The 17,694-nt window shown below is 37.9% G+C and overlaps 1 protein-coding gene across 5 annotated transcripts in view; it reads left to right on the top strand.

Moving 5' to 3' along the window:
* Window positions 1–17,694, top strand: part of rnf111 (ring finger protein 111) — a 62,412-nt gene that overhangs the window by 8,295 nt on the left and 36,423 nt on the right. For 4 of the 5 annotated variants that reach the window (XM_087258576.1, XM_087258574.1, XM_087258575.1 and 1 more), the window contains exon 2: window positions 11,364–12,350. In XM_087258576.1, coding sequence (XP_087114702.1) covers window positions 11,447–12,350 — 904 coding nt within the window. In that variant the 5' untranslated portion in view covers window positions 11,364–11,446. 5 annotated transcript variants of the gene reach the window in all.

The following is a 17,694-nucleotide window of genomic DNA, read 5'->3' as shown; positions in this document are numbered from 1 at the left end:
GTTACTACAAGTTTTATACAAACATATTTATTGTATTTGAAATCAACACTAAACAAACTAACAAGCAAAACAAATTATATATATATAAATGTAAGCGTGAGGAAAATATGTCTCAACGAAATCCCGTTATCACAAGAAAATAGATTTTTATAACATAACTGAGTGAGCAAAAGATATACAGAGCGCTCACCGGCCCTGCACGCACTGCTTAAATGAATCTGTTAACGGTATAACTGTGCTGTTCTCACAAGTGCTGTCAGATATTGCACTAGTGCTTTTGACACATATTCTAGCTTATTATATGCATACATGTTAATAGCAATACCGGTTTATTTTTATGAGCAGCGATATTAGTTTACTCAATGCAAGCCCGTTCGCGATGGTGTACGTGGTGTTCAATTTGACATATAGCTGTCCCTTGCATGGCGGACAGCATCTGGCGATTATATGAAGGATTAAACAGAAGCTCTCGTGCTAGATGTGGCAAACAGTTACCTGAAAACTCCATCCCACAGACTTTTTATAGCGGACTTGAAGCCAATGGAAGTCTTCTACTCTTGGAAAAGTGTAGATAGTGGATTAACATTTAGCACATGATCACTACTAAGATGTTTCAGTATTTATAACTTTAGATGTCATGGTTTCTAAAACAAAATCTGTCAGTGTTATCTTCATTCTGCTCTTCAGCGCTTTACAATTTTTCGCGGTAGTAGCTCTCTCTGTCATTCCAAGCCAGAAGCGCTGACTGAGTGATTGACAGCTGATATTAACCAATCATTCGCGTTCAGTGCTAGAGCAGTGGGCCAATAAGAAGAGCGTGAAGGCGGGGCACGCATTACGGACTTGGATTTGTTTACTGCAGCAAGTTGACATGACTACAGTTTTAAACCATTCCCGAGCGCTGCGTTTCGCGTTGCAAGTGCAGAGATGCATTCTGCGTGAATGTCTCCCGAATCCGCGCATGTGGTGAACATTTTACAGTAAAAACTGGTCGCACATAACAATTTTAAGCACTCGCAGAAATGCTCCCAAATATATTTTAAGGTCGCATAGATAAAATTTCGGGCGCATATGTGACCAAAATGGTCGCAATTTCGAGCCCTGATGCATCCTTACTCTGCAGTCTTTGTGTTTGTTGCCTCATTACAAACATACTTGACACATTCACTTTTAACATGATAAATTAACAAAAGATACAGTTAAACGTACTTTGGGGTGGTGCAGAATAAATGTATAATCTCTAAATCCTGCAATTTGCATCCTGACTTTTATAAGAACAGATGCCTCATGGAGTCATTGCTTAGCAAGCATAGAAAACAATCTACTGCAGCTGGCTTTGGTTTTATTCTATGAAACATCTCCCAAATCAAAATAAGAATCCCAGATACACAAGTTTAATGTAAACTTCATTATAAACAAAGTGGCCAATCAAATACTATCCGGGGCATGCATATTATGGATCCCATGTGCAACATATCAGTCTGTGTTTTGGCTGCTGAACTTCTGATAACTCTGCTGCTCGTGCAGGTCTGGCTGACATAGAACTTGACCTAAGTTTCATGCAAATGTTGATGGTGTGTTTATTAATAGTTGCATGTGTAACGCAACAGTCTGTATTTAAATAAATAAATAAATACAATGATTAGAATATAATTGGAATTGAAGTCAATATGCAATAACAGACCAGAACGCAGAGCTAAATGTGTTAATACGTAAATGTAAAGAAGAGACCGTCGTGTAATAAATACTGAACTTATAGTCAGTGAATAGGAGGTGGTTTCACTTTCAAAATGCGGTATAAATTTGTCCCATTTTGGCGTTTTTAATTCTTTTGAACTCATTCAGGTGTTGCTTGTCAATTTGACAAGGCTTCTATGTTTGTTGTTACTGTCAATTGTGAAAGAATTGATCAATAAAAGGTTTCTGATAAACCACTGTGACCGCTGTGTGACGTGCATGCACACGAGGGGGGGTCCGATTTGTCCGGGAAGTCATATTTCGATACAACACCAGCACTGCATGTTCCTCCAAGTCGCGTGTAGTGATGGGTCGTTCTTGAACGATGCGTTCATTTTTAACAAATCTTTTGTATGAATCAGGGAGTGAATCATTCATTTGCGCATGTGTTCATTTGTGTAAGTGGAGCTCGCGTGCTATCTTGCAGTGGTCTATTTTACACAGAAAGACCTCAAACCATACCGATATGAAAGATATTGGATAATCCCGCATCGTGTTGGGGAATCGTATCGATATATCCCAAGGACTCTATATACTGCCCAGCCCTAATTCATGGAACCTATCTTTCCATAAAGGGTGGCAAAAAACATTAAACAGCCGATCCTCCTTATAAGAAACCAGACCACCAGGGAACACCACTTGCTCCTAAATGTGAATCTCTTCTGTGCTTTCATTTTATTTAAGCTAGAATCCACTTTGAAATAAATATAAAAACGACGCCATTTCTTGCCTTTCCATTACAGGTGCCGTTGCCCTTCTTATGCAATCCTTATAAAACAGTCAGTTCATGTAGCAGTGCGTGACTGTCAGATGTGCTCCATAGTGATAAATAGACGCTGTATCCCTATAGAATTTTGTGCACATGATTTAAGAAGGGAGCGAAAGTGGACATCCTGGGGTTTGGGTGCATGTCTGAACAGAAATATATACATATTATTATTATTATTATTATTATTTATTTTATTTTTTTAAATTATTATCATCATCATCTGAGCATGTTGATCTTGGTGTTTTTTTTTAAATGAACTTAAAAAGTTAGAAAAGCAATCAAATACTTTCATTATAGATCTGTTTATTTTTAGGCTAGGTATACCCAGATTTTATTTTTAGGGCACCTTTAATGTAGCTGATACATGACCCTAGCCTACTCCATGTGAAAATCTGCTATTATCTGCTATTATTATGACTGCTCAATGCTGAAATGTTATACAACAACAAACAATACATTTATTTTTTGGGCCTCTTAGATGTACCTTTAGTTTTGAGTTATTTCAAACTTTGAGTGGTTCTTATTAGGGCTGCACAATATATCGTTTGAGCATCGATGTTGCAATGTGTGCATCCACAATAGTCACATGTCAGAATTAGATAATTAAAGATTAAAAGTAAAGCTATTATTAGTTTTGAATAATTTATGCAATAATGAACATGTTATTTTATGTTTGATGGCTAAATTTTTTTTAGCTGAATACTGTTATGCTGCGTTCACACCAGATGCGAAATGCGCGTCAAGCATGAGTGATTTACATGTTAAGTCAATGCAAATGTGCGAATAGACATCCTGCGGCACGAATTGCACGAGGGGCGAATGGCGCGGCGCGAATTGAGCGTTTTGCGAATTTGACGCGAGTTGCTTGAGTTCGAAAGTCTGAACTTCAGCGGACATTCGCGCCGTGTTAACCAATCAGGAGCTTGTTCTTGTGGGGTTGTGATTGTGACGTACACCTGTTGTTGGAGTCCCGGGGGAAATCCTCCAGCCGACACCGACAAAAAGTTCATCAAACTGGGCTGGGCTCAGTCAGAAGCACCGCTGAAAGCCTCCATCATTCAGGCTAAGTTTCTGGAGGAGTTTATGAGCTCACTGGACTCAGACACTGCCCTAAACGTATGAACGCTGTTTTTCAGCCTTCATAAAGCACATAAACAGTTATTTTCTCTATAAAATCCATGTTAGCCATTTAGCTATGAAGCTAGAGTCACCGGGCAGACAGAAGCCCTGCCCATCACGCAAAACCGCGTCTGTGCAGAAGTGAATTTGATGCGCGAATGAAGCAGGGTTTGATGCGCGAATGAAGCGGGGTTTGACGCGTGAATGAAGTGAGTAAACTCAAATGTTCACGCGCGAATGGCGCGATTTATCCACGCGTTCCGCGTCTGGTTTGATCGCAGCATTAGGGTTCCCAGAAAACCATAAAGCGCAGTTAATTTCACTTTTATCTTATGCTCTGTTGTGTTTATGAATGTTTTTAATTGATTATAATTTATGCAAAGGCACTGCACAGAAAAAGACATCCCAATCTATTTAAATCAGGGGTCCCCAAACCTTTTCTATGAAGGGCTAACAATCAAACTTGCTGTGGGTCGAAGGTAAATATAGTGTACTGCACTGTAAAAAATGCAGGGTTCCACACAATTCGTGTCCCCACACAAATTTATTAGATGGATTAAACATAAAACATTTGTTATCCCAAAAAATATAAAGCACAGTGCTTTACGATGTATTGACGATGCTTTTCATACACAATTTTATATTTTAATTCACAGTACAAGAACTATTGTATACAATTTATTATTTTAAATACATTTTATATGCTTCTGTAATAAAATCTTGTCCTTTAATACAAGCAGTCAGATATATGAACTGTACCTTTAATTTTACCTGTTCAAAGAAAACTCTTTTTGAATGCATTAAACAAAGCTCAAGTATATGCACAGAACAACATGAGCATTTAAAGTAAATAATGTAAATATTATCCCGCATGCCTTTCGAACATTGTCGAGCGAGTTGTTAAAGTTGTTATTATTGGTTACGCACTCAACAGAAAGGACTGCAATTGGCTCTAACCCGCTGGCGCTGTTAACGGATAAGTGACACTGATAAAGGGACGTGGCGATCCCAGCTGATGCATGGTAAACGTGGAGGAGAAAACTTGCTCTGCTGACACACTCATGTTTGGATCCCCAAGTATCGCTATAACAGTTCAGAGGAGAGGAAATGTTACCTCATGCCAGCAGGACAAAGCGTGAGGGAGAGAGAGAAATGGGAGTTTACTTTCATTTTCTCCATAGCATTGAAATGGAGGCTTCTGCTGTAACTTCAGTGTCAGTGGATGACTGTCCAGCAAAGACACGTAGTGAATTGTGCAGAGTTTATGCCTTTTTAATTGCTGCCTTTCGCCAACCTCACCATATTATTGTACTGCGACATGGCGCATATGAGGTAAATGACGTCTGTACATAATAAATGGTTGTGATCTATTACTGAACTGATGCTGATTTGTCCACGTCTGCATCGCCGTGCACCGAAGAAACGATTAATTTTAACACCCCTAACATTTTAGGATTTCTAAAGGGTCCAAAAATCGACACCAGATGTGTGTCTAATATAAAATAATATATTTAATCTATTTTTCTTTTTTCCCCTTTTTAAAAGCCGATAATTTCATGCATTTTGCACCCCTCTCTGTATTATGTTGGCTGATCTGTCTGGTTTTCAACTAGGTCCGCTAAATGAGGTCATGGGGGCGGGTACTTTCATTATTATTGCTATAGCTGTTGCTCACCTCTGCTCGTGTTCAAACCAAAATATCAGCGCGGATCGAACAAAGAACGGCGCGGTTTTTCACATGGCAGGTTTTTACGTCCATCACACATGTTGAGATCGAGTTTATCGACTTGATGAGGGAATATGTCTTGACAATCCAGACGTGACTTATCAGACTAATGGAACAAGTATAATCCTACATGACTTCACTCTTTAACAGACAGTCAAGCAGGTCGCACACCAGAAGTGCCGCGACATGGCGTGCACATGACAGTTTAAACTATCACACACCAGACGCACACATTCGCATGATATTTAACATGAAACTAACTAGATGGCGCTCTGTGGCGCGGCTGAAATATGAACTGCGTCCTGAATCATGGCTTGGCGGCGCTGGTGTGTGTATAGAAACCTGTTTAGAATTCTAATATCCGTGGTGCTGCGCGTCACTGAGCAGCGCTTCTGGTGTGCGACCTGCTTCATACAGAGAGTGAACCAAAGCGCATTGGTGCCATTATAATGTATACATTTTTTTTTTTTTTAAAATCGCGATTTCTCGATTTAATATAAAATTAAATTGTCGTCAAAACGTAAATTCAAATTAAACGAAAAAATTGCCCAGCCCTACTAGTGGGTTACATTTTTATTGCTTTTATGTACATCAGGCCACTGCATCTGGTAGACTGCACTGAGTGAGTTTTGTCACAGTGTTGATATTTAAAGTACTGAATGTCTTTGTGGCTGGGTCATGTATTTTATCCAGAAACAGCAATGTTGGATTCAGATTGGATCAGATCGGTAACAATTCTTTTTATATGCACGTCTTTCCATTAACGTTACTTCCTACCGTAAGAAAGTTGTGGTGTGGTATGACGTGATGTGTGCTGGTTTAAATAGGGTCTGATGCTAATACTTGAATGAGAGCCCTGAATTATGCTATTTTTTTATTTTTGCGTGGGTCTGTTTTTGTTTTATTTCGCTGAGTTCACTGCTCGCTGCCATGTTGTTTGTGTGTTTCTATGGCAAATGTGGGGGGAATACGGGAACCCAGACAGGCGCATTGCATGTGTTAGAGTGAAAAACTATTTTCATTAAAACAAATCTATGTTAACTACACATTTAAGTTGATAAAATCGATTTATCACCCAGCTCCCATACTTGGGCCACAGGTCCTGCTATTGCTTGTGGTGAAGGCTGAGCTACTCAACATAGATATACACGGTGATCCTTGGGGAAAAAATTAAAACAGTCCCCTATAATCCCCCATCTTCTGAAATCTGTATCCACCTTGGCGTCATGAGGCACTGCCGCAATGGGCCCCTCTGGGGCTTCCTCATATGGAAGTGCTGTGGCGCACTTTGTTGCATGGCACAGTGGTACATCACACGTTGACAGGATCAGCCTCAGAGGAGCCTTGGAGAGCAGTCTAACTCAAGGATGTGAATGAACACAGTTTGAGTTCTTTTTTTGGATGGAGTGAAGAGTGAATATTGTGCTATGGCACAAAGAGTTACCATAGGCTTTGTGAGTCACTAAATAGAGTAAATATTTTTAGTTATGCAAAAAAAAAAAAAAAGCCGTCACTCTGTTCTCATGGTGCATGAGTGTTGCCTTGTCATGGGCCGGTATAAGATTCTGCCAGTATGATAAGCTTGTATAAAAATATCCCTGTATTTTTGTAAAATATGTTCTTTTTGGGTAAAAAAACAACTTTTCCTCCATTGAACACTTTTTTTTTTCAATAAACATTTAAAATATTGTGGAACAGTAAACATGTCAGGCTAAATAATTCAAATAAATACTCGACTTCTATCTTCATGAGATTCAAAAACACTGATTTCTTTACCACCTGTAAAGGCATCTTTGGAAATCTTTCTTTTCTTTGGATATGAAGAAAGCACTGCACTGTTCAGGTCTATAGCAAAATTGGTGCATAAGTGATTTGTTTATCAGATGTTTCCTGAATTGTGGGCTGACCAGGAGCTTTTGATGTGGATGGTGTTTTCTGCTGGAGATACTGTTGTCCTAAAAATAAAACAGTCATAAACACATACCATATAAACGATATAACATAACATTTTGAGGATTTTAAAACCTTGACTTTTCCATACCGTGGTAAATCTTAAAACCAGTTATTGCCCCATGCCTGTTCTTGATACTAATTGTTTAGCAGGGTATTTTTGTAATAAACATTTTAAGCTTTGTTGGTAATATGCATATTAAAGAGGTAATTCACCCAAAAATGAAACTTCTGTCATTTACTTGTACTCAAGTGGTTTCCAATTTTTATGCATTACTACCTTCTATTAAACACAAAAAAGATATTCTGAAAGCCTCTGAACATAGTTCCCACTTTGGAAGTCAGTCAACAATAAGGACTGGCCGATGGCCCGGGGCCAGCGTGTGAGATGCTCGGGACAGTAGACAGGATCCTTACTGGCCTGATCGGGCCATTGGTGCCTTGTTGCTAAAGTTTAATTTGCCTGTGACTATTTGTCAATTGCGTGCAAATACAGATTTAGAATTGAGAAACAGTTTGTATTTTCAAGCCTTCAAATGCTACCCTTTCGGTTCTTCTTATCTGATTGGATGTTGTGAGCACATTATTAGTACAGCGAAGAGACAGCAACATGGCGGTAACATCAAATGATGATGCTAAAGGAAAACGTTTGTTTCTATCGTCTTGGAAGCAGACATATACGAGGGTACACCACAACAAGAAAAAATTAAGTGATCTTTTGTACAGTTTGCCGTCAGTTTGGCAGGTCTTTAGCCCTCTTTTGTTTCAAAACACTTTGAATTTTGCTCATTGCACATTTATTAAAATGTTTTAAATATTTAAATTCTATATTGCAAACATTTTGACACGTTTTTTTTTTTTTTTCGTGGCTAAGAAATAGCTATTAACTTTTTTTGGTGGGGCCAGTGAAAATATTGGCATTCAGGTTTCTTCAGAATATCTTTTTTTTGTGTTTAACAGAAGGTAGAAATGCATAAAGATTTGAAACCATTCGAGGGTGAGAGAATGGTGAGTAATGTCTTTAAGTCATCCATAGCGGTCTAATGATAATAAACCCTGAAATGGTTTGATAGATACTTCATTCAATCCAAAGGGAAAGTGTTTTTAGATCATTTCATATGCACGAAAAATCTTAAGTGTTTGTCGTCAGACAGAATTCACTCCAAAATAAAGACTATATTCCTTGTGAAACAGATGGCTGCTTTCATAATTTAAAGGTAAGCGAACTCTGGGCCCTGCAGTGGCTGCTGTGAAGCGGTTGGGGCATGGTGCCACTCTGGGTACTGAGATGTTAATTAGGGAAGGCTGAAGAAATGTTAGAGCGTAATGGGATTCTGGTGAATGGAAGAGTGATCGGAAACATGGTGAGATTTCGATTAAAGAGGGAAAGATGGTTGTGAGATGAGAATAAAAGAGGTAATGAATGAAATGCCTGAATTGGTAGATTTTCATAATGAGAGGAGGAAGAGGCTTTGTGGACGTTGGTAATCATTGTGAACATTATGGGCAGTGATGGATAAATACCCATTATGCAAGCAAGCGGGAACTTAATTTGAGAGGGATTTAATTAGGTTGCTTCAGCCCAAATAACTGCATTATATAAGGATTAAGATTGAGGGGCTCTTCATATACACCTGTATTGAATATCACCATTTTATGCAAAACAGCAAACAGCTGTCTGCTATTAGCCTCATATTGTGTTAGAGACGTGGGCTGCTCTTGTCCTTTGTTGTTATCATAAGAATAATAGAAAACTGGGAGAGTGTGGGAAATTATGACCCCTAGCACCATTATCCCATGCATGGTAGATTTATGTGTGTAGTCTTTTGCAGGAGGTATTAACCAGCTCCTGAAATGTGTGCAGTTGCTCGTTTCTGTCTGTGGTGCAAGAGATGACCTTTCTTTAGTCACCATTTCCTTGCTTTTATTACAGCGTGAACAAGAGCTGCCAGGATAACAGTCCTGTCTGACTCATGTTTGTCCAGAAATGGCTGGTAAACCAACTAAGTCGGGCTTAAATTTTGATTTGGAGACATAGTTGACTGCTTCTGAGATGCATTTACATATTACCTTTATACAGAAATACATGTGTAAAAATAATAGGGGTGTCGAAATTAATTGTTTCTTTGGTGCACAACAATATAGATGGGGACAATTCTGTATTGGTTCAGTAATAGATCATAACTGTTTATTACATACTGACGTCATATAAGTGCTTTATTGTGGTAGCTTACCATGGCGAGAAAGGCAAGCGTGAGTTATTTAAACACTCCAACTACTTAAAAACGCAAAACTCTGCACAATTCACTGCTTGTGTGTTTGCTGGACAGTCTTTCACTGACACTGAAGTTACAGCAGATGCCGTGTTTTTCTGTTATGGGAAAATGAAAAACTTCATTTCTCTCTCTTCCTCACCCTTTGACCTGCTGGCGTGAGGTAACGTTTCCTCTCCTCTCGGCTGTTCGGCGATACTTGTGGATACAGACAAGAGCACTTGTCTTCAGAACGAGTTTTCTCCTTATGTTGTATCGTGGATCAGCCACTTATTCGTTTATCAGTGTCACTTATTGGTGAACAGAGCCAGAGCATTAGAGCCAATTGTAGACCTTTAAGCGCATGACCAATCATAGGACTGTAAGAACTTGCACGTCAATGCTCAGAAATCGAGCAGCATATTTACATTTTGTTTATTTGCTATAAATTCTCATGTTGTTTTGTGCATGTACTTGAGTTTTTAAAGGTACTGTATATATAAGACTGTTTGCATTAACCCTTTAACTGCCCAACCAAGATAAAAATGTTTGGATTGCATTTCTTAACTCCTAATGTCAGTAGTTAACACCATCGATGCATTTTTTTTTTTTTCAACACATCCCATAATTTCTAAAAAATATCAGCCTCTACCAAATAGTTGATATGTGGGTTTTTGGTAAAATTACCGGACTTAATACATATACTATGAAAAATCTGAAAATATGAAGTTGAAGACCAATTTATTAAAAAAATATTCAAAATAAAATATTTAACAAATAAAATAAAATAAAAGTATTCCGTAAAACATTTTAGATTCTCTTTTAACAGGTTTTCTCTTTTTTATTTTATTTTATTTTTTTACAATAAAACCAAGTGTAGTAGCGCAACAGGATGTTTGTTTGATTTAAAAAAAATACAAACAATTTATGTATATATTTTTACATTTTAATACAAGAATTGTTGCACTGTGAAGTAAAATATAAAATTGTGTATAGAAAGCATCTTCAATGCACCGAGATATTGAGTTGAACCGAATCAATGGCATGATAGTCATAAACAAACCAAACCGTGGTCAGTGTAGTTTTATAGCTCAAAAAAATAACTAAATTTTTGTAAATCCACTTCATATGCAAAACAATTTTATTTATTTCAGCATTAGAGAAAAAAGTATGTTGTCCAAGTTTGGTTTGAGTGTATGTGCGGTGGTCTACAATGGGATCACCTGTTTATTTACCTTTTTGTTTGTCTGTTTATTAGGGGTGTAACGATATTCAAAATGTACAAAAAAGTGGTACTCTCAATACTCATAGCGAACCGAGGTAATTCCCTTTTGTCCGAGTCCCTTCAATAGATGGATGGATGGATGGATGTATGGATAAATGATGGATAGTGTATTGACATTTTAGAACATTCCAAATGTAGCCTACTGTATGGTAGCATCAAGTGTTTATTTCTGATGATTCTGCTGTGGAGATAATTCTTTTTAGTTTTCTTAGATCAGCTGACTGCACTAATTACAACAGGTAAAGCCAGTCAATAAAGTTTAATTATTGCTGTTATTAAGTCTAGTGTTCAATAACATTGCTGGTGCCACAGCACAACCGCTGCCCCCTTAGCAAACTGAACCGAATAGTACCATGGGTCCGATATTGTAAACCGAATTGAACCATGGCATTCCATACCTAATACCTAAGGCATTACATACCTAATTTTTATAGAAATTTGCCTTGGTTTATTCTTCATGTAATCTGTTTCCTTCTTTTTGTCAACCATGTTCTCATTTTGTGCATGTTTTTCTGTGTCTTCCAGTTGTAGGATTGCTGATTCTCCAATGGAACCGTAGGATTCAGCATATTCAGCCTTAGTGGCACTTTGTTGTGGGTTAAGTCGCCATGAAGAGTGAGATTTCGGCTGATGCACGACGTAAGCAAGAGCCCCTGAAGGGGCCTCTGGCTAACCCCGAACCCATGGAGACGGCTAAGAGCTTCCCTGCTGAGATGGAGGTGATCGGCAAGGCAGGAAGTGACTTCACTTCTCCATTGTGTGCTGAGACCAGGCATCGGCCCTCTCGAGATGCTGGAGGTCGTAGAGACTGTGACAGGGGCTTGTCGGGGCGCAAAAAGCGCAAGAGCCAGCAGCCTGGACCCTCGTATTGTTCTTTGAAGGAAGCGCCAATGAGTGAGGCCACCCTTACTCCACCCCGACACAGGCCCATGCTTTTAGAGACACGTAGCGAGGATGAGAGGAACCCTGAGTCCTCGTTGAGTGACTGTGCGTCTTCGCCCTCCTCCAGCCTTCGATTTGGTGACTCGGACACTCTTAGTTCAGATGAGGATGGCATGCCAATGACCGTTAGACAGCAGCTCAAAGCTCACGGTGCGGCCTCCACTGGCAGCACAGGGAGCAGCACAGGTACGGCAGTAGGCATTCGGCCGCTGCTCGCTCGGACTCGTGCCAGCAGGTCGCACAAGTGGGCGCGACTCGAGCCTGATAGCAATCATGTGAAACGTCCATGTCTCGGCTCGCGCAGGCCATTGCACAGGAAGCGTTTTGTGAAGGGTGGGGCAGGGGGCGTGACCCAGCGGACTCCAAAACAGAAGGAGCGATTGCTGCTGCAAAGGAAGAAGCGAGAGGTGATTGCACGAAAGAAATACGCCCTCTTGCATAGTACTAGCAGCTCCAGTGAGGAGATGACCTCTGATGACTCCTCTCCTTCTTCCACTGAGGCAGAGCATGAACTGTATGTGGATGTTAACAGCAGTAGCAGCCAAGCCAGTACTGCGGCTGTGGCATCAGGTAAATCCGCTATTTATTATTTTATTTTTCCCAGTCACCGCAACTTATTGTTTTTAAATGAAGTATACAGATACGGAGAGCTCACAGTTTGTCCTTGTGGTGACTACTTTGCTTTGAATGAGAGTGCTTGTATTCTTTCAAATGACTTTGAATTTTTCCTTGTTTGCATTAAGAAAAGTTGGATTAAAACTATATACTGACACAATTCAGCAACGATCATGAACCCACCAATAGTTTCAAGCAACTGAACTGGTCAAGGCTGTTATTGTAATTGTGAAGAAAAACATACTCTATTCCCCAATCAGCATCCAGGACTGGAACCATTGTTTTTTTTGTTTATATAGCAGAGGTGGGTACTCGTGGTGAATAACTCAAGTTGCAAATTTGAAAGAGACCTAGCATCCAAAAATCACTTTTACATGTTGCTTGAACACTAATGTGTGTCCAAAGTGTGCATAAACAGCCAGCCTATAAAGGTCAAATCCACCCTCTTTTTTTTATAAGCTCCCTAAATAAGAAGCAGTGTCTGAAATTATGCTGTTTTAGATTTCGCCCCTAATCTGACGTCAAAAGCTGAGGTCAAGACAAATGTTAATCTGTCCTGTTAACATGGATCTGAATTCAAGAGAGAATGTTACTTTCATGTTCTGAGGCAGGGGTGTCCAAACTCGGTCCTGGAGGGCCAGTGTCCTGCAAAGTTTGGTTCCAACCCCAACCAGACACACCTGGGCTAGCTAATCAAGCTCTTACTTGGCTTTCTAGAAACTTCCATGCAGGGGTGCGTTTCCCAAACAACGTTGTGACTTTCGGCTGAGCTATCATAGCACGATGCATCATTTAGGAAAAGCACTATGTATTTATTAGTAAATAAAAAAAAATCACTCCTAAAATAATATTAATAATTATAATGATGATGACGATGATGGTTATTATTATTGTTTTTAGTAGTAGGATATTGTTTTATTTATTTATTTATTTTTGAAAAGTCTACTTTTATAGTTTGACACATGCAAGCCACTGCAGAAATGTTATAATTAACAGGCCCTTGTCAGATACAGTGCAGATACTTAATAAATAACCTATTTATTATTACTATAAATTAATACATTAACAAAGGCTATATATTTTGTTTTCACAAGCTTTGGAAATGTACCATAAATTCCACTTTAAAACAATGTCACCTATAGCTTTCGCCATGAGCCACAGCTGTGTTCAATATGGCATCAATGTTTTCAAAGTGCACTGCGAATAGAGCGCAATTGTAAACCTAAAGATTGCTAAAACTGAACTGTAAAAATACTTTAAAAGCAAATGACACATACGAGAGATGACTTTAATGCTTAAAAAATCATTCCATGTTAAAATGTTAGAATGTTCTAAACGAATAGGGCGTAGGGGGGATAACTGGGAATAGAACACAGTCAGGAACTATGTTTCTAATTACAGCTCCAGAGGTTTAGTTGCAAGAATAGTTTGCGACGCAGTTTGTGAATGTTCGTTGAAACGATGGATTTGGGAAACGTCAAATTAATGAACCATATTTGTAATGACAGAACTTGCGACCTTAGTTGGTTAACGGTGGTTTTCGGAAACGCACCCCAGGTCTGTTCAAGCAAGTTGAAGCTAGAATCTGTTGGACATCGGCCCTCCAGAACCGAGTTTGGACACCCTGTTCTAAGGCATAACTGCATAAATACTTATCAAGTAAAGCACATCGACATATTTATTGTATATAATTTAGTTCCACCGTTCAGACGGCAAACTTTATTTGCACATCGTAACTTTCACAGGTTCAAAATGATGAGGCAATTCGCATATCTCAACTGTTTGTTCTCTTCAACCCCTGCGATTGATTTATTTATTAAATAACAAAAACATTTGTTTAAATTCATAAAGGCATACACAGTGTACTTGGGTGCTTAGCATGTGTATGTGCTAATTACCCTTATTACAGAATTGTTGTAGTACATAGAAGCTTGCCCTGTTTCTCCATTTGAAGTTCCAGACTTAACTGCAAAAAATACTATTTATATATTTTTATCTAAAATATTGCATATATGTGAATGGCCCTTTAAGTAGCAAATTAACTCATTGGAGTGAGTGTACACAATTTGTCTTTGTAAATAATTTATTTTGCATTTGTGATATTCAGTAAAGTTTGAGATATAAAAAAAATTAGCCCATGTTCGCATGCGTTTCCTATGGGTGCTCCGGTTTCCCCCACAGTCCAAAGATATGTGCTATGATTAAAATCCAAAATATTGTAATATTTGAACATATTAAAGTATAGTATAACTTTTTTACATGTACATTTGATCAGATACATTTTGCCATGATGAGCATCTTTCAGGAATATTAAAGTCGTTACTGACTCAACTTTGCTGCATGCGGTCTCCGTCTGAAAACAGAAACGGCACAGCAGGAGATCAATTGTGCATTTTTGCTTCTGCTTCTGTCCTTGATTATATTTTTCATAAACATTCGAATTGAGTTGTATGTTGTTGAAGTAAGCAAGTTTCACCTCCCCCTTTAAAGGGTGGGGATATAAACAGCTACATTCTCAAACACATTAGCAAAACTTCAAATACTTTTCTCATTTTGTTTCAAGCATTCAAAATTAATACTAAAAGTAGTAATGCTACTAAAAAAATAAAGGCTTGTTTATTGGTCAAAACTGTGCATATTTTAAGAGATTTATGTTGTAGCTGTTTCTTTTGTTTTTGAGGGATGGCTACAGCCGTCAGCATCATTCTGTGCTTGTGCAAGTCATTCTGTGCGTGTTACAGAATGTTTGAATTTCCTGTTGAGCAACAGCAAGTCCTCACCCAGCCCTCTCAATGCTCTCTCTACCGTTCACACATTCCCTTCTCACGGAGATCTACACCACTCAATTGAATATACATACATCGGCTGATAAAACCACAGAAATGTGTTAATATCTGTAGCTAGCAGTGCATCAGCAAAGAACCTGCCATACATAACTAGTGGTCTAGTGCTTCATCTGATTTTTCTTTTTCTTGCTGTTCCTCAACCTTGCCACTCACTCATACCAGCATGTTTTCATGCGTACATGTGATTAGTCTGTCATGACACTCAAATGTACTAATAGCTTCCTAAAAATGCAGATCATATCACTGAGATGATGCCTCGTTGTTAGAAATCTTTATATATATATATATATATATATATATATATATATATATATATATATATATATATATATATATATATATATATATATATATATATATATATATTATTATTATTTTTATTATTATTATTTTTTGTTAGTTATAGGTTGTGATTATCGACTGTATAAAATGTGTTATTAGCTGCCTTTTCCAACGATTGGTGAAACACCTTTATCCTTGCATAAGAAAACAGAATATCAGTTCTCATATCAATTGTTTAAGTTAGCTCCCTAAACCTAATGAGGAGTTACTTGGAAAATCTGTGAATTTCCTTGGAAATTACTGGATGAGATCAGAGTAGCTCTTCAGCCCCCCAGATGTTTCCGTACTTTTTCGATGCTCACATTAGTTATTCTGGAGAAGCACTGCTGTAACATTAGTTCTAAGGGTGTAACGGTACAAATTACAGCTCAGTCTGGACCTTGGTTTTAAAATGAAAATTTAGTGTGTTTACAATGGGGTAACACAAAAAGATGAAACTGTTTTAAAATCCACTCAAGTCATTTTAAATTTATTTGTATAGCACTTTTCACAATAATTATTGTTTCAAAGTAGCTTACAAAAGGGGCACATTATTTTGTTACAATCAGAATCAGAAAAAATAAGGAGTTGTGTATAGAGTGGATATTATATATAAGCATAGCTAACCTGTAGTTTTATAGTATAAAATGTCCTTCCATTATTTAATTAATGACAAAATTTTATACAAAGCATATATGTCGCAAAACTTATATCATACAGCAGCTCACAGTTTTTTTTAGCAATATATAAAAATTTATCGATGAATAATTTTGCCTGAATCTGCCTATAAAATTATATTCAGTGTGCGCACAGAAATTTTGTACATCTAAAGGCTTGTGTACAGTGGGACGATTTTCAGTTTTGATTGATAGTGACATATTGCTGCTGTTTAAGGACTCAAGCACAGATAACCACGAATGCTGACCAAGATGTCATTTTTACTGGTGGGGGTAGTAAAAAAAAAAAGCATCATAATTCTTTTTCAAACAATTCTAAATCGATTCTCAGATCTTCAGAATTGCTTCAGTATTCACATTAGATTGCAGGTGTGAGTCTGCGTGAGCACAAGCCCTAAACAGACTTTTTTGGGGGGGAAATAAGTACAGTTTGTTCTTCTTGCTGTTTGTAATTGCATTTTTTTTACATTCAGAGCTTGTGCTTGTTCATCCTAAAAAATTTTTTTAAATAAAATAAACAGTACTGTCATACAGAGATTACGTTCTCCTAAAACAAAAAGCATAGAATCTCAAATTCAAATTCAACATCAAAACCATAAAACAAAAATGTATATGCCTAATAGTAAAAAAATTAAGTTTTATTTTATTTGAAAGAAACAATGTGGGATTTCTTTTCATGTTTATTACTATGTAATTATATTTGCAGTCTAATATAAAAATATGCCAAGCAATTGAAAATAACGTAAATTGGCTGAAGGGTTTAATTGCAGAGCTTCAATTTTCTCAGCATCTCCATTGCTGTTATCAGATGCTTTCTTAACTTCTGTTTTCTATACTATTGTAATTTTAATTGCAGGTTTGGTTTGCTATTGAAAGGAAAACATGCAGCACTTTTTAAAATGTTCATCTGTCATTCAATTGGATGTTTGTTAACAGAATGTTTCTGTGCAATTATTTCAAACTACTACTTGCACCTAAGCGAAGAAAACATTTTGGGCCTGTAGAATTCTGCTCTTTCAATCATGCTACTAAATGAACACTTTTGTTGCTGTAATTTTCATTAGCATATAGTCTATTTACCCACTGGTTAACAGAGACATCACAAATTCTTTTCCACACATTTGCAGAATTCAAACTCTATAGTTCATTTTCTGTATCTGTAGTAGGTCAGGTTTGAACCCTTAATATACGGCTTCATGTTTCCTCCTGTAAGTTGTAGTTGTGTTTGGTAGTGTCTAGTGTGATCATTTCTTGTGGGCAGCATAGGGAACATGGTAAGAGCAGGGTGCTAAGCAGCAGCACTCAGTGGGACAGCCAACCCTAACAACAGACCCCAGAGAATGGTGATGCATCTCCTGAGCCACGAGCTTCTGCCTCGGTGCACAAACATGCCTAACACAGATAGTATAACACAACAACCTTGCAATCCTGGCATACAATTTTTTTTACCATATT

This window comes from Danio rerio, chromosome 7, assembly GCF_052040795.2.
Source record: "Danio rerio strain M-AB ecotype USA chromosome 7, GRCz13ab, whole genome shotgun sequence".
NCBI classification, from domain to species: Eukaryota; Metazoa; Chordata; class Actinopteri; order Cypriniformes; family Danionidae; genus Danio; species Danio rerio.
The sequence above is the reverse complement of the archived record's forward strand: the minus strand, read 5'-3'. Positions and strand labels throughout refer to the sequence as shown.